The following is a 23,775-nucleotide window of genomic DNA, read 5'->3' on the forward strand; positions in this document are numbered from 1 at the left end:
TGAATCTAATGTCTAATGCCAGAAAACTGGAAAACATCTCAATCCTAATTTCTCAGGCAGAGCCCATACTTCTTGTTTTTGTCTAACACTTTATTGTTTCCACAGCTGTGTCGGCACAAGTGGTAGCAAAAGCCCCAAAACCAGAGAACAAGTAAGAGAAAGAGGGCCGCTTGAGTAGCTGAACTGAGCTGTCAGGGCAGAACAGGCACTCACCCAGCAGATAAAACAAAAACTAAGAAAAAGAGAATGTCGTGATCTACCTCTTGGCGCTGGTGGAGAGCTTGGCAGCAGTCTTGCTGGAGATTTTGGCCTCTTTCTTCTTGGGCTGGGACTGGTCCCGCTGCTCGGGGCCCGGCTGCTCCGGCGGAGCGGTCTCCCTCTGCTCGGCATCTGAGCTTCCCCCACTGGTGTTGGGGCTGTCATCTGGCCTCGGCTGCACCTCACTGGACATGCTGACACTGTGGAACAGCACAAAATTGGCTACGCACTTCATTTACAGAGACGCACACCTACTGCACCTTTCTTGCCTTTATGCATTTTTGTCTTAATCAGGCAAACTCAATCCACTGATGAAGACTCAGCAAAGTGGAACCATTATTCCATCACATACACTGCTTCTTAAATAAAATCATTCAGTGTTTAAAATACTGTAAAATGATCAACACAATCTTTATAAGCCAAAGAGGAAATTATCAGGAGTGTTGTTTGTTCCAACCAACCTTGTCAAATTCAAACATATTCAGTTAAAAGAGGCAGGAAGATAGAACTGGGGAGCTATTTCTGCTTAATAAATTACTAAAGAAAAATTGATTTTGCGCTTAAGGGTTATTTTAGCAACCATGAAGTACAGCCTTGCTTTAACACCCACATAGAACTTTAAATATCTTTTCCCAGCTTTTACTCCCCTTTATTTCCTGTTTTTTCTCCACAGTCACTGATCAGGAAATGCACTCAATGCACTCCTCCCCTATTCATTCATCTCTACCAGCATTGCTGTTGATGGGTATTCTGTTCATCAACTTTCCTGGTCATTTCAGTCATGATTTTACCCTCATTCTCACATCTTTAAAGCAGATTCAGGTAAATCTTGAGGTTTTGTTTTAAAAAAACAAGAACAAATCACATTTAAGATGAGATAATATCTTTTTCACCATCCATCCATCCATCCATTATCTTCCGCTGCTCCGGGGATCGGGTCGCGGGGGCAGCAGCTTGAGCAAAGAGACCCAGACGTCCCTGTCCCCGGCCACTTCCTCCAGCTCTTCTGGGGGGACCCCGAGGCGTTCCCAGGCCAGCCGAGAAACATAGTCTCTCCAACGTGTCTTGGGTCTTCCCCGGGGCCTCCTCCCAGTGGGACGGGCCCGGAACACCTCACCGGGGAGGCATTCTCACCAGATGCCCGAGCCACCTCATCTGACTCCTCTCGATGCGGAGGAGCAGCGGTTCTACTCCGAGCCCCTCCCGGATGACCGAGCTTCTCACCCTATCTCTAAGGGAGAGCCAGGACACCCTGCGGAAGAAACTCATTTCGGCCGCTTGTATTCGCGATCTCGTTCTTTCGGTCACTACCCACAGCTCGTGACCATAGGTGAGGGTAGGAACATAGATTGACTGGTAAATCGAGAGCTTCGCCTTCTGGCTCAGCTCCTTCTTCACCACGACGGGCCGGTGCAGAGCCCGCATCACTGCAGACGCCGCACCGATCCGTCTGTCAATCTCCTGCTCCAATAACCCTCACAGGAAACATGTCCGACTTACTGCCGGCAATGCGGACCAAACTCTGACACCGGTCATACAGAAACCGAACAGCCCATATCAAGGAGTCCGGCACTCCATACTCCCGGAGCACCCCCCACAAGAGTCCCCGAGGGACACGGTCGAACGCCTTCTCCAAGTCCACAAAACACATGTAGACCGGTTGGGCGAACTCCCATGCTCCCTCCAGGATCCCGCGGAGGGTATAGAGCTGGTCCACTGTTCCACGGCCAGGACGAAAACCACACTGCACCTCCTGAATCCGAGATTCGACTATCCGGCGGATCCTCCTCTCCAGTACCCCCGAAAAGACCTTACCAGGGAGGCTGAGGAGTGTGATCCCCCTTTAGTTGGAACACACCCTCCGGTCCCCCTTTTTAAAGAGGGGGACCACCACCCCGATCTGCCAGTCCAGAGGCACTGCCCCCGATGTCCACGCGATGCTGCAGAGGCGTGTCAACCAAGACAGCCCCACAACATCCAGAGCCTTGAGGAACTCAGGACGGACCTCATCCACCCCCGGGGCCTTGCCACCGAGGAGTTTTTTGACCACCTCGGCAACCTCAGCCCCAGAAATGGGAGGCCCCACGTCCGAGCTCCCCAACTCTGCTTCCTCATCGGAAGGCGTGTCGGTAGGATTGAGGAGGCCCTCACCGACTCACGACGTCCCTAGTTGAAGTCAGCAGAGCCCCGCCCTCACCATACACGGTGTTGACGGTGCACCGCTTTCCCCCCCTGAGCCGCCGGATGGTGGACCAGAATCTCCTCGAGGCCGTCCGGAAGTCGTTCTCCATGGCCTCCCCGAACTCCTCCCAAGCCCGAGTTTTTGCCTCAGCAACCGCTGAGGCCGCGTTCCGCTTGGCCTGTCGGTACCCATCAGCTGCCCACTGGCCAAAAAGGCCCGATAGGACTCCTTCTTCAGCTTGACGGCTTCCCTCACCACTGGGGTCCACCAGCGGGTTCGGGGATTGCCGCCACGACAGGCACCGACCACCTTACGGCCACAGCTCCGGTCGGCCGCCTCAAAAATGGAGGCACGGAACATGGCCCATTCGGGTTCAATGTCCCCCACCTCCCCCGGGACATGGTTGAAGCTCTGCCGGAGGTGGGAATTGAAACTCCTCCTTACAGGGGATTCCGCCAGCCGTTCCCAACAGACCCTCACAATACGTTTGGGCCTGCCAGGTCTGACCGGCTTCCTCCCCCACCAGCGGAGCCAACTCACTACCAGGTGGTGATCAGTTGACAGCTCCGCCCCTCTCTTCACCCGAGTGTCACTCTCCAGTGCCTCCTCCAGGGACTCCAAAAAGGGTGGGTACTCTGAACTGCCGTTTGGTGCATAAGCACAAACAACAGTCAGGACCCGTCCCCCCACCCTAAGGCGGAGGGAGGCTAGCCTCTCGTCTACCGGGGTGAACCCCAATGTACAGGCGCACAGCCGGGGGGCAATAAGTATGCCCACACCTGCTCTACGCCTCTCACCGCGGGCAACTCCAGAGTGGAAGAGAGTCCAACCCCTCTCGAGGAGGCTGGTTCCGGAGCCCAAGCCATGCATCGAGGTGAGTCCGACTATATCTAGCCGGAACCACTCAGCCTCGCGCACCAGCTCAGGCTCCTTCCCCAGCAGAGAGGTGACGTTCCACGTCCTAAGAGCCAGCTTCAGTAGCCGAGGATCAGACCGCCAAGGTCCCTGCCTTCGGCTGCCGCCCAGCTCACACTGCACCCGACCCCCATGGCCCCTCCCACGGGTGGTGAGCCTATCTTTTTCACGATTTAGTAAAATGTCTCACTTTCATCATATGTTTTCTAACTTCCACTGTGAACGAAACATTGATTATGAGATCTTTTGTTTTTATTTAACTTGTACACAGCAATCCAACTTTTTGGGATTTGGGGTTGTACTTATTAGTCCATTAAATATCAAAAATACCAAAAAATGTGCGCTTCATATCCAATACCGACTTCATACAGCATGATACCAGCACAGTAACAGAAGCCAGCTGTGAAAGACAACACGATATGACTGATCAGGGATAAGCAAGTGGCCTGTGATGCAAGAGCCAAAGCTGACAGCTCTGCATCTATAGAATTAATGGAAACACACAACTATTAATATTTAGTATTATAATAATTACAATGGTATTACATTGTGCAAGTATCAACCCTTAACATCTATTTTCTACTCTTTGAGCTCTCACAAACAGCATCCTAATAACTCAGCTGAATGACTAAATAAAAAACCACTCTTGCAAAGGCTGTACTTTGATTTCAAATATATTTGCATGAAAAAGGTTTATTCCAATAAAAAAAAGTTAGTTTGCAAGTGCAGCTTGTGGTCAGCTGTGCTGCTGAAACTGAGACCAGCCTCCATCTCCCCTGCTCAGTCAGACTCCTTTTCCTCTGAGAAACAGGAAAAATGTGCTAGATTCAACAGAAAAAAACTGTTCACCAATAGCAATTCATACGATTTGGAAACAGTGGTGTAACATTTTATATCTCATTTGAAATATAATGTCAATATAAAGGTGATTAATCATTTGGTGGTGTGTACACTAGGTTATCTATAAAGTAGGGATCTCCCGATCATGTTTTTTTTTGCCCCCGAGTCCGAGTCATTTGATTTTAAGTATCTGCCAATAACGAGTCCCGATCCGATACTTCTACAGTACATTAAATAAATGAAGAACGGCGACGAAACAGATCCAGGATGTCCCCGATTTTGTATTTTATTCACTTATTTTATCATTTAACACATATAAACAGAGCACTTCTGTGAGGTAGCGTGAACAAAAAAGTAGGGCTGGGCAACGATTAAAATTTAATTTAATCTAATTAATCACATGATTTCCCTGATTAATCACGATTAATCGCATTTGTACGCAAAATCCAAAAAAAATTCAAAAGTAGTGTATAACTTTTAACATTTAGTTTTATTTTAAATGTACTGCGGTATGAATGAAAATGCCATAACATGTGTTGTGCAAACACACTTTTAACATCGGCATTTTTATGTAGAAGCCTCGCTCCACTGTCTGTTTCCTTGAATGACTTGCTCGTATCAGTTGTGTGTTTTGCCTTTAAGTGATATTTTAGACTGGAACTACTACGCTGAGAAGACAATTCAACTTGGCTGTGTTTACAGATGACTTTGGTTCTGTCGAGTCCGCCGTCTGGAAAAACCTTAAAATGAAAATGGCCGAGTAAAAGTTCCGTACCCTTCTCCATATTTGGTGGATCCGCCAATTACTTTCTTTTCCGGTTCCGCAGCAGTCAGCAACAGATTTTTACAAAATAAAAGCCTGTGAGCAACAGACTTTTACAATAATAAAATAAATAATAAAACAGGAGTGGTCCGTGGTGTAGTGGTTTGAGCAGGCGCCCCATGTACAAGAGGCTATAGTCCTCGCTGCAGCTGGCCCCGGTTCGAGTCCCACATCGTGTGGCGTGTCGTTCACCCTCTCTCTGCCCCATACTTCCTGTCTCTCTGAACTTTCCTATCCATTAAAGGCACAAAAGCCCCCAAAAATAATAAAAAATAAATAAATACATTTTTTTTAAAAACTGTGTTAATGCGCGATAAAATATTTATCTGCGTTAAATAATTAACAAGTTAATGCGATAATAACGAGTTAACTCGCCCAGCCCTAAAAGAAAGTAATCAAGTAATAAACAAATTATTCACATTGTAGTTTAGTGCAACAATGTCCAATATAAAAACGAGCTGCAGCTCAACTTGAAATACCTGGCAGGCATGTAAACAAATAAGCAAATAAAAGTGCCACAGTGTTAAGTAGTAGTAAGGCCAGTAATGTGCTTTTCGGAAATGCATTCCTAATTCTTACTCTCCTCCTCTGGCTTCACAGAAGGAAATGTACGTTTTTCTTGATGAAAACCAACATATCTACCTTGTCAGGTTTGAGCTTGTTTCTTTTCTCATCAACTATGTTAGCGATGTCCTTGCCACCTCTTGAAATCCCAAGTTTGCACATCTCACAGTTTGCAATCGCAACGTTTTTGTCATCCACTTTGAAATCCCTCCACACCGCGGACATGGTAGCGTCAGTCTATGAGGCGTCAACGTATATCATGTCTATGGTTGAGACGGTCTGACTCTGTACCACCACATAACAGTAATTACTAAGCTGTTATTTTTTCCCATTTGTTTTGAAATATTATATTTCTGATAAAAAAAAATAATGATAATAATGTAAATATAATGTAATGTATATATCCGATCCCTGATCGGGATGAAACGTCCGATACCGATCGAGTCAGAAACCACTTGATCGGATCGGGACATCCCTACTATAAAGAAGTCCTTTCTTCTAGTCAAATATAAATCGAAGATTTAATAGAGGTCAGAAGAACTCATCAGTCAGATGAGCAGTCTGTGTCTGCCATCTGTCCCACAAAATGATGAACCCTGCACTTTCAAAGTCACCTTGTCATATGCAATGCCACCCAAAGCCATCACCCTGAGGTAACGCTAGTCATTAAGCACTGCCTTTAAAGGATAAGACCGGTTTTTTGACATTGGGCCCTTGATTTCACATTATAGCATGATGTTCTACTCACCCCTGCTTGTTGTTGGTCATTTGGAGCTGTTCCGAAGATATTCGCGAGGCGTCTGGCTGCTCTCTTGAGATATTCGGCCATGAAACGGTTTCCTATGGGCAAGCTCATACAGGCACAAACTATGCTGTTTATAATTTATTAATTACTCTACACTAGCACTGATAACGTGGAGGTGCGTCGCTTACTTAAAAAAATCCGGGTTATTGTAATTTTGATTTTTTTGTCGTAAACTGGGTGTTACTGACGTCATCGTCGTGCTACTGCCACAGGCAGCCCACAGACCTGCTGCCTATTTATTCATTCGGCTAAAATTCAAAATTAGTAACCCGGATTTTTTTAAGTAAGCGACGCACCTCCACGTTATCAGTGCTGGTGTAGAGTAATTAATAAATTATAAACAGCATAGTTTGTGCCTGTATAAGCTTGCCCATAGGAAACCGTTTCATGGCCGAATATCTCAAGAGAGCAGCCAGACGCCTCGCGAATATCTTCGGAACAGCTCCAAATGTTCAACAACAAGCAGGGGTGAGTAGAACATCATATTATAATGTGAAATCAAGGGCCCAATGTCAAAAAACCGGTCTTATCCTTTAAGGCTGGATTAACACTCCTCTGTGAGTGAGCAACCTTATACCCAGTAATATTGTTGTAATGTTTTAAATACTTGAACGCAGTTTTTCTAGAGAATATAATTGTTTTGTATATGTGAGTATCGTCCATCGACTCTTTTGGGCTTTCACATGCGCGAGCCTACAACCAGCCGGTGAGTTACATGCTGTTTATAAAGTTGTTTTGTAACGTCCCCATGCCAGTAATGTGAGAACCATGCATATGGTTTTGATAGTAAGGCTTGTGACTTTATTGTCGGATGGTTTATAAAGTGGTGTGACGTTTCTGCTGTGTGCAAGTTGTTGTTTTACGTGGAAGGGTTAGCATTTGCCCCTTAGCCACCACGTATTAGCCTCCCATGACACGCTGTGCGCACAGCGCGATCTCCACACAGGGAGCACAGATTTGCACCTCTCTGTGTCCTACTATCAGTATTTGACAACCTCTAGCAATGGAAACACGCTTCAAATGCCCCGGAGTTCCCCTTTAACAGCCAAAAGCGTACCTGGCAGCAAGTGAAGGTAAAGTACAGGAAAATATTTCAGAGTGGTAAGTAGCCTTTGAAGAAATGTGTTTGTGCAATAAAGAGAGCACCAAACTAGATATGGAAGAAACTGAAAATAAAAAAGATCAAGCTAGAGATTATGAAACTGGAGAGGGATGTTAGTATAAATTCAGATAAAGGAGAATTTCGTGTTGTGAACTGTATTTAATTCTGTTTTCTCTCCACAGCTTGAGAAACATGTAATAATAATTAAACAATTCAACACAACTTGAACTCAAACCTGTCATTATTGTACGGTTCATGCAACGTGTTAGAAATATGTTTTTTTACATTTATATTCACAGTGGGATGCCATGACCTAAACGTGTGGAAAGTTATAAATCATCTCTGTCCATTTAGCCTTCTTACACTTGCTCTGACTTAAACTGCTACTGTGTCAATGCTAAATTATGAAAAGAAGTTCTAACTCAAAGGTCACAACAATAAGGATCAAAGGAAATATGTGTCCCTGTGTATAGGTCCTCACTGTGTCAGGAGAAACTGAGTCCTTTCGGGCACTGGAAGCTCCAGGGACTCAGACTTCAGCCTGAAAAGTTGTCCACAAGATAAAATGTATAAAATATGAAGTATACTATTCATTTAAGATGGCTCTGTCAGAAGTCAGCCATGGTGCCTGAGAACTTTAAGCAATGAACCTGTATTTAATTTGGCCAAAGGTCATTTCTATCCGTGCCCTTGTTTTAGCATGTGCATGTGCATGTGCATGTGCATGTGCATGTGCATGTGCATGTGCATGTGCATGTGCATGTGCATGCCCTTGTTCCTGGATCAGGATATGGCGTGAGGAGGTACGGCCAGCATGCATAGCCTTTATCCCCAAGCAGGACACCATTGAACTCTCCTGCAGAATAAGAGAAATGTTGGATGGATATACATGTGTTAAGACTTGGCAATTTGATGCAATATGTGCCTTATATGGCTATCTATAATAAAGTATGACGAGCACTTTAAATTCCTTAAGATGACCTCTACACCTGACCTCTCATTAGATTACCAAAATTCTGCCCATGCTACACCTTACTTCAAAAGTACACTCCTTCAGGTAAGTAAAATTCTTGCGCCTTGTGCAAACCTCTGTGCCAGTGAGGATGCTCGGAAGATCCTAGAATCATGAACTGATCCCGGCCATTTAGCCTCAATGTTGGAAATTAAATGACCTCCATCACAGATAATCTGTATGTACGGGGGATAGGAGTCAATGATGAGGTTTCACAGGGCATAAATGTAACATTGCTCAGCATTACTCAAAGGGGTTGATGTGGTATTTTTCAAAATGAGAAATCCAGTTCAGAGTCTATGGACAATTATCCCCAAGTGTACCTGTACATTTAGGATATGGAAAAATTTTCGGTTTACATAGTCAGCCTCCACGGGTCCAGCAGGGGCCTGGACAATGTGACAATGTTTAAATCCAGACTGAAAACAGTTCTATTTAGATGTGCATATGACACCTGAAAGTATTTTATCTGCACTCTTCACTTTTAAATTAATTAATTAATGATTTTTTTGTTTTTTGGAATGATTTTATTGCCTTCTTGTGATTTTATGTAGCTGTAAAGCACTTAGAATTGCCTTGTGTACGAATTGTGCTCTACAAATTGCCTTGCCTTGGATGCGTACATGGGTACAGTGTAGTGCACCGATAACATTAGGGAAGCCTGAGGGAGATGATGAACTTAATGCAAATACTTCAGCCAGTAGGTTGTTTTACATTATCGGCTAAATGTGGAGCAGCAGCCAGAGCCCCCCCCCCCCCCGACATTCGCAATACTGACACTCTCCCTCTGTTCAAGTCTTAACTCAAAACCCATCCGTTTAACTTTGCTTACCTCCATTTATTGCTCCGTTCTGTGTATTTTTAATATGGTATGATGTTTTAATTCCTGCGTTTTATCTAATATCTTGTTTGTGCAGTGTCCTTGACTGTTTTGAAAGGAGCTTTCAATAATTTGTATCATTAACATTATTACCTGTCCCCATTTTTCTGAGTCTGGTCCTACGTGGGTGTAGATCGGATGTTTGTTAGGTATTGATTAGTTTTAATGAATACCATGTTCTCTCTCGTTTAATTTCATGTTCAATACGTGTGTATAGTTGCGTTTCTTTAGTTGCACTGGCACCGACTGATTGATTTTTCGAGACAGTGAAAGTGGTGATATGATAACCACAGTTTTTGTTTCGTTTTTTAGACAATACATGAGTTGCGGGAGCGCAGAATTCGAGGTGAACATTTCTTTCCGGAGTCCGTTTCAGCCAGTCGGACATTTTTTGAGTTGCAGCTAAGCTAAGCTTCAACTTTAGCCTGCCCGGGACCAGGCTAGTTCAGCAGCATAAATTACCATGGTTACTCAGCGGGCGTTCAAATAAGCCACGTTTATGGAACGGAACTCTCGCTAAATTTAGCCAGAAGTAGCGAAATAAGCCAGGCTTTCCGCTAAGCCAGCTTCTAGGAATACCCCCCAGATGTGTCATGTCAGCCTCTATGTTGTTCAATATGCACCTCATTTGCAGCTGCAGAACTGAATGAGTTTGAATACAGAGATCAACCATCCTATCCTCAGAATTAGTCAAGTTGAAGAGCTGACGGGAACACACACAAGGTCACGTTCCCTGAATCGAAAGCTCCCATCATGATGTGAGGCTCACGAATGCCTCCATTTACATTCCCAGGTCCAGCATGAAAAATGTATGATACTGTCTGATGGGTGTGAGGGCATCTTTGCTGCTGCCTGAAATGAATACCATATTGGACACAAGTATGGGCAGATTCTTCAATAACCATGACAGCCTTGGGCAGGCCCTTTGACATTTGACAAACAGCTGCACCTCACCATCTGATGCAATTAACTGCAACTGGATGTGAGGAGGGGAGGTAATTGGGGAAATATAAGGGTTAAAATGACACAGTGTGACAATGGTTCAAAGGTTTTTCCTCACAGGAGACTCTCTGGGAAAGGCTGATGGTATAATGTAGAAGATGTGTCCACTTGTAATAAGAGCTCATGAGGCTGGCATATATTTTCTTCACCGGTACCTGTGAAACTGGCCTAAAACACGAACTACCAAACCAGCATAGGGTTTCCATATTAGAAAACCGGCCGGTAAATCGCATCCAAAACTGAACCCATAATCCTCATACATACCCGCCTCTTGTCAGAGTAACCCAAAATGTCAAATTCCCTTTAAAATGAGGCTGCTGGCTACGTTTTGCATCAACTTTCAGCTAATACGTCGTACTATGTATTCTACTTTGGACCTTTACGTCAGTAAAATGATCTGTCGAGAACAGACAACGCTTACGACAAATTAATATCACTTTTACATTTGGTTCGCACTGCTTTTGGCGGAAAAGGTTGTCCCGACAACCACGGGACACATGACCAAAGTTTACATTCTATTAAGTGCAGTCAGGGAAATTGAGAATATATCAAAGTAATATGTTGGTAACAAGAATTTTAATGGTCTTTTATAGCACTCCTGTACAAAAAGGGGACAGAAAATGAATGTTTACAGTGGCTCATTATTTGAGCAAGAGTTCGGGTAAACGCTGTAACGTAGGTAATATTAGCCCCAAAGCGCTCGTGTGGGGCAAATGTTGGGGAGCCCACGAGCTCTCTCACCAGGTCCACTGCTTAGTTGGCTACAAATTAGGAGTAACTGGCAAGACAGTGTCGAAAAATCTCATGATAAGATTAAGCTAAACAGCACACGTGCACGGTATCCCGTCTTTTCCAGCAACAGGGCTCGTGCTGACCACTGCCAGAGCTGCCCCAGCACAAAAGACAGAATGGATGCCACCCTCCCCTTCACAGCGACAAGCACCGCCGCCCCCCCACCCCCCCGTTCCAGAAGATAACGTAATACACCTCCATTCTATTTGAAGAAACGTTTCTTTTAATGGTCAAAACGAGCTACTTACCTTTGTACGCAGGGTGGACGCACAGAGGCAGGAGAGAAAATTATTTATAATGGCCACAGTTTATTCCGTAAATCCGAAACACCCGTCGTCCGCAGCTTGCAGTCTGTTGACTTACTGTTGCTGGAGAATGTGGCACAACACGATTGTCATAGCAGAGATCGTAACGTTCCCAGCTTCCGGTTGTCTCTGGCAAAAGTAAAAGCCTAGCCGCACTTTTTTTTCCCCTCTTTTTTTTTATTATCAAGAAGACAAACTTTGACTGAGTCAAGTGTACGGAAGAGTATTAGGGCCAGGCATAAGAAAAAATAATAATATTTTGCCTGTCGAGATTAAAGTCCACATGTCGACAATAAAGTCGAAATGTCGAGAATAAAGTCGACATGTTGAGAATAAAGTCGACATGTCATTCGACTTTATTCTCGACATTTCAACTTTATTCTCGACATGTGGACTTTATTCTCGACAGGCAAAATATAAATATTTTTTCTTATGCCTGGCCCTAATACTCTTCCGTACAGTGTGTGTACGAAGTGAAAAACTCAGCATAAACAGCCGAGACAAGGAGACACATTTAGGCCTATCCTCTGGCACTTAAGGCTCAGTCACTCTATCAGTCCACATGTCATGAGTTTGGCCTAACTAGGGTTTTACAGGTGTGGTAGGTGCCAGGCATGGATCAAAAGCCCAAAGAAAATGCAGATTTTTATTATGTGTGTTGCCTATGTGGCTGAGTTTAGGACACATTCAGACACATTCACTCTGAGTCAACTTCATCGGTCAAGGCTAAATGTGGGAGAAATAAGTTTACATTCATATTTTCATAGCTTCTTTTGCATGCAAAAATCAGAGTGATGTTCATTCGGCATGTCTACAGAATGTCAATGCCGATGTTATACTGCTGTTAAAACGTAATTTACACCTATTTTGACCGAAGTGATATCACTTCGGTTTATATAAACCTATAATGGTTTAATCCGTTTGTACTCTTCTCCCCAAAGACAAACCAAGCACCATCAACGGGACTTCGATTCTTTAACACTTAGTAGAACTTAAACAGCTACAATGAATGTGTAAATTATTCAATCGATGCCTCAGAAACACGAATTATCATACTTTCGTCGTCAAATGTCTGAAAAGTGTTTTATTTACAGACCACTTCCTGTTTGTTCCTTTCTAAGAAGACTTGACAAAAAAAAGAAAAAAGGAAAAAAAAAACAGACCGCCTTCTTGCGCGCACTCGCACGAGACCGCGCTGTGTTCTCTGATACGTCGTTGTACCAGGCTTTGATGATGGTGTAGACTACAAAAGAAGTACAAACGAGGATAAAGACATGCAGACAGTGCATTATATTTTAAAATTTTGCTTTGCGTCTCCTAGTCCAATTTTAGAGGTTTTATGTATATGGTGCTACCAGTCCGATATATGGAGCCATATGTTATGGTGGTTGGGTTATTCATGAAGTCTCAGCATCAGTATATCTCCACTGAGAGGCCGCTACATATGCTACATCATTCGCCTACTGAATTGATCTAAAATACCGGGGCAGGCAGAATTGAACGTAAAATGGCTATAAAATCTGTCAAATATTTTAAGTGTCTGAATAAAAATAGCGAACAAAATAATGATTAATTTGTTTCATGAGTTAATTAAATTACATTGGTTTGACTAGGGCTTTGTGCCGACCATGTCACCAGAGCGGAACCAATAACTGGTAGATGTTTCTTCAGCACTGATTACACTGACGGATGCGAGCACCTTAGCATGCGCCATTGAAAACAAACGTAGTTGCTACGGCGGGGTTACCATTTTCATTAAATTGATGCTATTTTGGAGAACACAGTCCCGTCTTTAGTAAACGTACAGCATATTTTCAAACAATGGAGACTATTTTAGAACAACAGCGGCGCTATCACGAAGAGAAAGAGAGGCTAATGGACGCTAAAACAAAAGAAATGTTACACAAGAAGTCCACGGTAAGCTGTGCTGCTGGCGGCTAGCATTAGCATGAACTTGTTGGTTTTAAATGTACAAATGCCAACCATTTAGATTGAGTCGATTTTCTCTTTTTTTCCATTCACTTTTCTTTCAGCTGCGGGAACAAATAAATTCTGACCACCGAATAAGAGCCATGTTGGATGTGAGTATGAAGTTTGATGTATCCTGATCGGCTAATACCGACTCTAATGTTATTGGCTAATTTATTTTTAAAATTGGTAACTTATCTTTTCTGGGTGTACCATTTAACGTGTTGGTTGCTTATTAGTAAAATTTAGAATATGTTTCGGTGCAAAATTCCGATGAAAACTGAAGAATTAGTCAATTGTACCTATACTTTTTAGTGCTCAAGAATGCGCTTATGTTTTACTTGAATCTTCACTTCAACCACTATTGAGAATACAGTTTGGTTAGTTCCATAGGAACAACAATTGCATCAATGGTGATGAAAATGTAAACATTAATTATACAACAGTGATAAACATTAATATGCGTACAAGAGCACCAGTGGCTCCTTGTGCTGGACTCAAACAAAAGTGAGCTCAGCCGAGGACTATTTGAAGACTAGATCATATTATTAGCTGATTTAGCTAACCTGCACATAATCCTTTGCATATTCAATGTATCAGCTAAGGTACCAAAACCCGACTTTAGTAATCATAACCTTTCTCTAAATTGTGATCTTGAAATTAAGATGGGCATTTTAAGGGATTTTTGAGGTCGACTTATCAACCCAATTAAAGTCTTTTAGTCGTGAGTAATCATTAAACTAACATCAATAACCAAAGCGTTTCTTTGTTACTGCCACTGGAGCGTTTAGCTACAACAAAACCAGTTATTTTTCGTTGTCCTCATCGCGCTGATAGAACACCATTTAACACCAGAATTCCCCCATCTGACTCTTATCTGCGATGTTCACTAAAAAACGAAAGGGATTTTTACAGTGTATTCAGAACTTACCTGGGATATTCTGTAATAGCCCAATGTAAAGTAGCGCATATTTGTGAAGTGGAACAAAATTATATATTTACTGAACTTTTTAGTTTTACGGCTACAAATGGAATAGTTTTTATTGTATTAGTATTATTCTGCCCATATTAAGAAAATAGATTACTAATGATAGAAGTACTAGTAGAACAGATTGAATTGATCATAGTAAAACAGTATGTACTGACAAGCCAATGAGGGAAGAAAGTTTTTCTTGCAAGTTTCACATTTTCTGCAGGTCTGCTGTTCCTACGACATTCCTTAGCATCCACTGAAATTCAAGACTGCAACACAAACCTCTTGTCGATGACAATATTGCCTACGGTGATTGTAAAAAAATTTTGACAAGTATTAACGAGGGAATCAAAGAGTTTTGTGTTTCTTCTGACAGAGGTATATGGAAGTGAGCGCAAATCTCAGAGACTCCTATGAAGACAAAGATTGGTATGTGTTGTTTTTTTTTTTTGTTTTTTTTTTTTTTTTTATTTATTTCATTGTTTGAAGTAACAATGTGGCCGGGGTCCCCTTAACTTCTGAGAATGTTGTGGATGGATATTGGGTTGTGGAAAATGCTTTCGATTTACTGCCTGCTGCCTAAATATTTGCTTTTAGAATAAGTTATTCTTTTGTCCTTTTTTTAATTAAATAAAAATATTCAGAACTTATTTTTTGTGCTTATTGTGACCTTTTTTTTCTTATTATTATTCATTTTGGTAGCATGAGGAGAGATGAGCTTGCTGCCATCTCCGGACCAAATGAGTTTGCTGAGTTCTACAACAGACTGAAACAGATAAAGGAGTTTCACCGAAAGCACCCCAATGAGGTATTAAATCTCACTTTGTATGGCTGATCTCGCCTTTTATAACCTGCATTTGAAACAGATGCTGAAAGAGTATATCGTTGTATGTTTCTTGTAGATTTCCATTCCCATGTCTGTAGAGTTTGAAGAGTTGATGAAGGCCAGAGACAACCCCAGTGAGGAGGCTCAAAGTAAGTTAAAACCCTGTTCAGTAAGTCATTCCTCCATTTTTGATGGTTATTCACTTTTACACTTCCTCTGATGCAATTGAAAGTGACAACAGGTGGAAAGGAAAGGGAACAACAAGATAAACCCCTTAAAGGTTATGGTTTTGACCACAGACCAGTCCTCTCTCCTGATGTTTCTCTGGGTTTCGTGTTTTTCTACTGCTTCTCGCTGTTGGTGGCATGAGGTGGTAACTGCACCCCGTTCAGTTTGCTCAGGCAGTCCAGCTCCCTAAGAAGAGTACATCCATGTGTTACATTACAGGCAGGTTTGCTGTGTCTCCCAACTTAGTTTCAGGAGTGTTGAGGAGACTTTAGGTTGATGGATCTTTAGTTGAGCTGGACAGAGCTGAAGAAAGACAACGACCCTAAAGAAAAAGTGGTATCTGCTTCTATTTGTGATTAAGAACAGGAGGAGCGTGGCCAGAGCTCTTAATAAAGAATAAGAAAACTCCATCAGGATACTTAGAATAGAAAAATACTTTATTCATCCCCCAATGGGGGAAATTCAAATTAGTCAAGTAGCTCAAAAAGTCAATCAATCAATTTGAGAATAACTCAGCAGTCACTGTTCAAAAGCCTTATGGCTGTGGGAACAAAGGACCTTCTGAACCTCTCAGTCCTGCAGCCCCTCATTGCAGCTGCTCCTCTGTCTTGTCAGGATGCTGTGGAGAGGATGTTTATTATTCTCCAAAACAGAATATAATTTCCTCCTCATCCGTTGCTCCACCACAGCACCGAGAGGGTCCAGCCTTCTGCCTACAACAGAACCAGCCTTTTTCACAAGTTTGTCCAGGCGCCTACAGTTTTTGTCTGTCGTGCAACTCCCCCAGCAGACAGCAGCATAGAACAGTGCACTCTCAATGATAGTGTGATAAAACCTGCACATCATATCACTGCAGACATTTAAGGACCTGAGCCGTCTCAGGAAGAAGAGACGGCTCTGGCCCCTCCTGTACACTGCGTCTATGTTGGCAGACCACTCCAGTTTATTATCCAGCACCACCCCCAGGTATTTGCAGATCTGAACAGACTCTTATCTACCCTCCATCAATGCAGACTGACTGGTATATTAGTACATTAGTACAGACATGGTACATGTTGCCGACCAGTTTGTTGGAAACAGACTTCACGTGGGTACCATAAGGGTCGATGTTCTCTGGTGGGACCTATGCTCACAGCTTGGCACTGTGCAGCTTGATTGGCATTCACCACAGAACACCAGAGCAGACAGCTTTGCTCTTGAGTGCAGGTTGTTACTGAACACACACTGTAACGACATTAAAAAGTGTAGAAGCTGCGGTGAACGTTTCTATCTCTATCATCCTTCAGCATGACCGGTTTGCTGGTGAACCAGTGACGGTCTGGGGAGGAAAAGACCTCCTAATGTGAGCCAGTAGTACCCTGATGCCTGTTCGGTACCTCAGACCCATTATCAGACCGTACGCTGGTGCACTGGGTCGCAATTTTCTCTTGGTTTAGGATTACCCGGCTGTGTTAACAGTTTCTGAATGGAAAGATATTAATACAGTGACTGAGTTTCCCAGTCCTGAATCCAACTGAGTACCTTTTGGAATGTGATTTTTTTGGAGCCCCACTGACTGCCCAGGACCTCACTGATGCCCTGATCCTGGTCTGGGAGAAAATCATCCAGGATGCCATCTGCTGTGTCATTAGTAGCATGACCAGATGTTGGTGTATGCAGGCACATGGGAAAAACAACAGTTTTTCTTTTCATGTAATTTTGTTTTGAATGACACCGTGTAAATCAAAGATTTGATCTTGAATTTTTCTTTAATTGAGATCTGATGGGTGATATCAGTGTTCAGATGTTTTCTGGTCAGCACACAGCTCTAAAATACATCCGTGCGTCTCTCTCAGACATGGTGGATTTCACTGATGAGGAGGGATACGGCCGCTACCTCGATCTCCACGACTGCTACCTGAAGTACATCAACTTAAAGGGATCTGAGGTTGGGATATTTTAAATTCTACTTGATTAAGTCACATGCATGAGATTTGTGCCAGAATTTTTTCGACTGCTCTGTGTCTTTGCAGAAATTGGAGTACATCACTTACCTGTCTTCATTTGACCAACTTTTTGACATCGCCAAGGACAGGAAGAACGCTGAATACAGAAAGTAGGTCCATCTCATTTACGTCTCATCTGAACTCTCGGTGCAGAACTTCAGTTTTAATAAAGCGAGCGTGTTGTTGATTCTACAGGTATTTGGAGATGTTGCTGGAATACCTGCAGGACTACACAGACAGAGTCAAACCTCTGCTGGACCAGAACGATCTCTACGGCAAAGTACTGGTAGACTTTGAGAAGAAATGGGATAACGGAACCTTTCCAGGCTGGCCTGTAAGTTCTCCTGGTGGGACCTAAATGTGTGATGATGGTTGGAGTCTCGTCAACAGATTTGTGACATTTATTTATTTTTTTGATCTTGCTGCAGAAAGAGACGAGTAGTGCTTTGACACATGCTGGAGCTCACCTGGACCTTTCTGCTTTTTCTTCTTGGGAGGTAAATCAACTCAAAGTTCTCATGCTTGAATGTTTGATGTGATTGTTGAAGTTGCTTTTTTTTTAATTTTATTTTTTTAATTTTAATTTTTTTTTAATACCTTTACTCATCTTTATATCTTTCTGTCACACAGGAGTTGGCTTCGTTGGGTCTGGACAGATTGAAGTCTGCCCTTATGGCATTGGGACTGAAGTGTGGAGGGTGAGAATGAAGGGAACAAAGGAACATAAAACACGGAGGACTGTGATATTGTCATGATTTTCGTGGTATTTAACTTTGCAAACACAACATTGAGCGTAGCTTCCTAAGGCTTTAGAGGCATTTGTTTGTAATGTTGTCTTCCTAATTTATGACCTAATTTCTACAACTGCATTTAACCAGTGCTCAGGAGGTGATACTGAATGCAAGTCCCTAGTTTTTCTGTACTTTATTTAGGATGCGGGCCAAGATGAGAGCCTGAGTGAGCTGAGTTTAGTGTTGGTGGAAGCCAAAATAAATCTGTTGGTAGATGCCAGCACACCCACCTTGTATATTGATTTCTGTGTGGGTTAAGTAAATCTGCAACCATCTGGGTTTCACTGCAGTTTCTAAAGGCTTTCAGCAGCATCACATGTTTTTTTTTCCTCTACCAAAACGGTTCCAGTGCAGGTTCAGGGTTATGGAGACCAACCAGACCAATGCCATGAAGCATTTAGTCTGCTGGTTTCCTGAAAGGACCATTAACAAGAAAAACGGTGCAGCAGCATGCACTGGCAGTCAAGGCAGCAGTGGAAAAACACAAGCTCAGAGTTTCTCTTGTTTTCTTGCCGTTTGATGTTTTATTTTGCCTGTTGAATTTAATGTTGCCCAGCGTGCCACACAGCTAAATTTATTAATTTTATCTGGTATTTTTGATCAAATCAGCTGGCATTATTAGATCTCGCTCTAAACTATTAGCTGAAAGGCTAATGTTGTCATGCCGCATTGGATGCTCATGAGACGAATAACTTCATCAATGCATGCATTTTCAAATCTGGCCCAAAGTATATATCCGAGTCTGAACTATACAGGGATTTTAAAAAGTTTAAATATACTTTGCAATTTTGCAGTTTTCAAGCATTGTGTTTCGATTAACTCCCCAATCCTTGAGATTTAATGCAGTGAACATATTTGGTAAATCTACACTACAACTGACGAATGTTAATGCCTTGCCATGAAAAAGGAAGTCCTTTCAACTCGCTCATACAATGTCACATCTGCTCCAATCCAGTCCGGGCTTGAAGACAACTACAGCCCAATTAGTTGTTAGCTCTTGGTTACAGCATCACGACGATCAGAATTAACGGCATTTTCTACAAGAATTCATACAGAGCTGCTTTGTGCAGCATCTGGGAAACGTTGTGACTAACATGTTCCCAATAAAGACGCACTGTGGGGCACCCCTCATGCACAAAGGCCCAAGAGCCTAGAAGTACTTTTCCCAGCTTTATTGTTAAAGTTTTTATTTTTACCGTTGTTCACCCGAAAACGTTCTGTTTTTGCGTAACAAGATTGAAAGTGAGCAGGGACGGGTATATTCACATGTGGTGGTTTGACAAGCTGTTGATATGATGTGGATCTGTGTGGGCAGAACTCTGGAGGAGAGAGCTCAGAGACTCTTCAGCACTAAAGGCAAATCCCTGGAATCACTGGACCCGTCTCTGTTTGCCAAGAACCCCAAAGCCAAAGGCCCTAAAAAGTAAGTGGCCGTTAAAAAAAAAAAAAATGAGTGTAATACTGATTGTGTTTATGTGATGGTGCTCATTACATAATTCATAACATGTTCCATCTATCACTCCTGCAGAGACACAGAGCGTAACAAGGAGATCGCCTTCCTGGAAGCTCAAGTCTATGAATATGTGGAGATCCTTGGGGTGAGTTTTTATATCATCAGGTCCGCTTTCACACAAAAGTTTTCATTTGTCATTTGAAGAGAACTGTTGCCAGCTTGTTGTGGTCAGTGTTAAAGACTGTGTTAATGTGGGCTTCGGGCGTGGTTTCAGGAGCAAAGGCAGCTGACTCATGAGAACGTGCAGAGAAAGCAGGCCAGGACAGGAGAGGAGCGTGAGGAGGAGGAGGAAGAGCAGCTCAGTGAAAGTGAGAGCGAAGATGAAGACAATGAGATCATCTACAACCCCAAAAACCTGCCGCTGGGCTGGGACGGAAAGGTGAGGCCACAGCCTGTCAGAAAAAACTGATTGTAACACAGCAGTGTCGACAGGCCTACTGCGCGGGATGTGGGTCAACCGCCAACAACACGGTTCACTATTGTATTTTTTCATGATTCAGGGTACTGAATGCGAAACACCCCAAGATGTTTCCTTGTGCACCCTGACCATCTTTTGGTGGACGCTCTCAGTATTAGGCTGATGGTCATAATGTTGTGGCTGATGAGAAGACCGTTGCCTTGCCCTGTGGCGCTCTCTGTAAGCGCAGAGGGCAAGTCTGCATGAAGCTGTTAGGAACATTTACATCAATGTGACCAGTGACTGAATGCCGTCGCTTTGATAGATCGATGAAGCTATTACATATTTAATGTCTGTAAAGGAAATTGAGTAACAGGGCCTTCCATAGTGTGTATGCATTTTATTTATATATATATATATATATATATATATATATATATAAAAAAAAAAATGCAAGGCACGCGTAAGGCACTTCGTAGACCCTACTGAGATTAAAAGGCGTTATACAAGTGTGGACCACTGAGCAGCTCCGATGTTCCGTGACATAAGGACACTGTAAAGGGACATGTCTTCTCTGACTTAAAAAAAGAATTGAAGTTATTGTGCTTATGAACAGACAGATAGTGATCTGCATGAGAAGATATAAGTGGTTTCATATTTACCGAACTGGTAAACATATGTCTTAAACATATGTTGCAACTCCTTATTTTTAGTGAACCAGGAATTGTTTCGGCTTGATTCCCATCCCTCGCTTTTGTTTCTACTTGCTGCATATGTTTACTTTGTGTTTTCTGACTGCTCTTTTATTCTCTCCAGCCAATCCCGTACTGGCTCTATAAGCTCCATGGTCTGAACATCAACTACAACTGTGAGATCTGTGGGAATTACACCTACAGAGGACCCAAAGCCTTCCAGAGGCACTTTGCTGTACGTCGTTGTTGTTATAATGGGCTCATTGTTACTTATGGGGCATTGAATGCTAAAGGCTGGAACTTAAATGCATTTTTTATTTTTTTTTTTAAGGAGTGGAGGCATGCTCACGGAATGCGTTGTCTAGGAATCCCCAACACCGCTCATTTTGCTAACGTCACACAGATCGAGGATGCCGTCTCTTGTAAGTCCTCTTTGCAGCTTATTGTTATGATTTTATGTTGATGCATTTGATGGAAGTCAGTTTTGAGAATCGGTATGTGTTTAACTCCAGTGTGGGCAAAGCTGAAGTCCCAGAAGGCATCAGAGCGGTGGCAGCCTGACACAGAGGTAAAGAAACATCCATAACAACTGGCTCGGGACACAATGTTTTCTAAATTTGAAGCATCGGTTCATTTTTTTTACTTGTGCTTTTTAGGAGGAGTACGAGGACTCAAGTGGGAATGTGGTCAACAAGAAGACCTATGAGGATCTGAAGCGACAGGGCTTGTTGTAAATGGAGACCACTGAGTGGCAGATGACATAAAAAGATGTATCTTCTAAGGAGCCTCATTTTAAATCAGCTTTTTTTTTTTTTTATCACATATTTGCGCATGTCTGGCTTTATTTGTAAGTTGTAATGCTGTTTTACAGACTGTCCCTCCCTCCCTCCCTCCTTCCTTCCACCCCCTTTAATATCTTTGTAACGTGGCAACATTTGGTCATTCAAATAAACTGAGTACTTTTGTCAAATCTAAGACTCGCTCTATTGGTCACCTGATGCCCCAGAGGCTTGGAACCATTTGGCAGTTCCTTTGGAAAACTTTGGAAAAGGGCAGACACGTGATTGGATGAAGCATCTGATGTCACAAGTGAACATCAACCAATTAGATGGATCAAAGTGGAAAGGCCGAGCGTGATTAGCGCCTCCAGCACATTGATCAGTCCCAGTTTTTCTTTTTCTTGGCCATAAACTGAGTTTGGAGGCTGAGGAGATTAACTCTCTCATGATCTCGCCAATCCCACAAAAGTCCAACTGTTTTGTGAGGTAGCTGTCTGCTGGGCAATGTGGCACCCACAATGGAGACACCCAGAGCGACAGTCAACACACCCACCAGTCGGGGTCAGTTTTAGAGTTCCATTTAGCCTGACGATGGGATACGCATACACAGGTCTTCACAGTTTTTACATTGAGGATCATTATTCTACACATGATTCACAATTTGCAGCCGCAGGTTTTGCAGATCGCTGAACCTCGGCCCGTCTTCACTTCTGAAAGATTCTGTTTTTAGACCCATTCATCTTATTGACCTAATTAGTTGCAACACCTTCTTCCAGTGGTTTCTGTTTCTGTTTTTCAGTAGCGTTTACTTTTCTACCCTTCTGTTACCCCCATCTCAACTTTTTGTGAGATATGCCACTGAATCAAATTGAAAAAGAGAAAAACTTTTATGAAATACTAAAACATCTAGCTTGACTGTGCATGGCTGCTTCTCTCCTTGGTTATAGAGGATGGGTTGATTGCCTTGTGGAGGCAGAGGATCCCTGGTCTTTTAATCAGGTAGACACACCAGTTCCACCTTTTTTTCAAAATGTAAAGTTACAAATAAAATTTCTATATCCCATTTCTAGCTTTATTTAAAAATCGGTATATATTATAAGCAAAAAAACTTTCAAAGTAATGACACATAAGCATTTTTTTTTTACACAACAAAATAGTGTAAGTGTTCTGTGTGATTCTACTTTGGGTACAATCGGTTTGCAACAAAGTGTTTTAATCAGAAACGGGTTTAATGACTTGCAGTGACCTCAGATGTTTCCATGTGATTTGTAAACTCCACCAGATGGGGCTCTTGCATCAGAGCGTTTGTTAATGCAGACTTCACACTTTGGAAATTAAAATGAAAGAATAAAAAACAAACAGGGAAGGTCGCAAAGTCTGTTGCTATCAGCTGCACATAATAGTTAAAACTGTGATGACGTGGAAATTCCACACTGCATCACCGCTGAATACAATAGATGTTGGAGCTTGAATTTATATATTTTGATGTAAGGAGAAAGCAGAGAAAAAAGTTTTGTTTCAACTGAGGCTCTCTGAACAGCTAGTCCTTTTTCGCCAGAATAGCGTAGTCTCTTTGACATGTTGCTCTGTAACAATTCACTGACAATCACTTAACTATGTTGTTGTCCTCCAGCGTTATTGTATGCCTCAGAAACACAGGACAACTATGTGTTTTACACTTCGAGAAATACGTATTTATTTGCTGTAGCGTGTAATTTAAATTTTTACACTTAAAAAAATGTGATCAGTCTTTTCTATATATCATTTGATAATCATTGTTTTTACCAAATGAAATACCTGTTTCCGTAGTGTAGTGGTTATCACGTTCGCCTCACACGCGAAAGGTCCCCGGTTCGAAACCGGGCGGAAACATGTTTTTCGCTTTGTTAATTTCACGCGGTCTCTTTTTGACAGTGGGACATCTTTTAGCTTTGAGCTTTGAGGCATTTTAATGTCAACCCGACTATACAGACAATAATACTTGTGCATTTAACCATTTTGATTTAAATAATTGTTTATTTGAATTATCTCGATATTGAGGATGTTCAAGTATGCATTAATTTAGTTTTTTTTTTCTTTATAATAGCAAGCTGTTTTCATGTTTTTATTTGATTTTCTTGATGTCTATGTATTTCACCTGAAT

General features: G+C 42.5%; 2 protein-coding genes and 1 non-coding gene across 3 annotated transcripts in view; 2 read left to right on the top strand and 1 right to left on the bottom strand.

The window, feature by feature from the left end:
* The window catches only part of LOC142368148 (ubiquitin-conjugating enzyme E2 E2-like), an 89,300-nt gene extending 77,726 nt beyond the window's left edge, over positions 1-11,574 (bottom strand). The window contains exons 1-2 of the mRNA XM_075450237.1: positions 11,424-11,574; positions 261-458 (exon numbers count right to left, since the gene is read on the bottom strand). Of these exons, the coding sequence (XP_075306352.1) occupies positions 261-451 (191 nt within the window). The 5' untranslated portion in view covers positions 452-458; positions 11,424-11,574. The remainder of the gene's footprint in view (positions 1-260; positions 459-11,423) is intronic.
* Positions 11,575-13,165: 1,591 nt separating this feature from the next.
* Positions 13,166-21,823, top strand: sf3a3 (splicing factor 3a, subunit 3). The gene is made up of 17 exons (XM_075450242.1): positions 13,166-13,397; positions 13,514-13,561; positions 14,798-14,850; positions 15,124-15,229; positions 15,324-15,396; positions 17,311-17,402; positions 17,488-17,570; positions 17,656-17,794; positions 17,889-17,957; positions 18,091-18,158; positions 19,567-19,674; positions 19,780-19,849; positions 19,979-20,143; positions 20,978-21,088; positions 21,185-21,275; positions 21,366-21,421; positions 21,510-21,823. Exons 1-17 carry the CDS (start codon positions 13,302-13,304, stop codon positions 21,585-21,587), a joined length of 1,506 nt encoding a protein of 501 aa, XP_075306357.1. The 5' UTR covers positions 13,166-13,301; the 3' UTR covers positions 21,588-21,823.
* Positions 21,824-23,431: 1,608 nt separating this feature from the next.
* Positions 23,432-23,504, top strand: trnav-cac (transfer RNA valine (anticodon CAC)). The gene has a single exon. It is a non-coding gene; the product is annotated as a tRNA-Val (tRNA).
* Positions 23,505-23,775: the final 271 nt, after the last annotated feature.

The sequence above is a fragment of the Odontesthes bonariensis genome, chromosome 18, assembly GCF_027942865.1.
Source record: "Odontesthes bonariensis isolate fOdoBon6 chromosome 18, fOdoBon6.hap1, whole genome shotgun sequence".
Taxonomy (NCBI): domain Eukaryota; kingdom Metazoa; phylum Chordata; class Actinopteri; order Atheriniformes; family Atherinopsidae; genus Odontesthes; species Odontesthes bonariensis.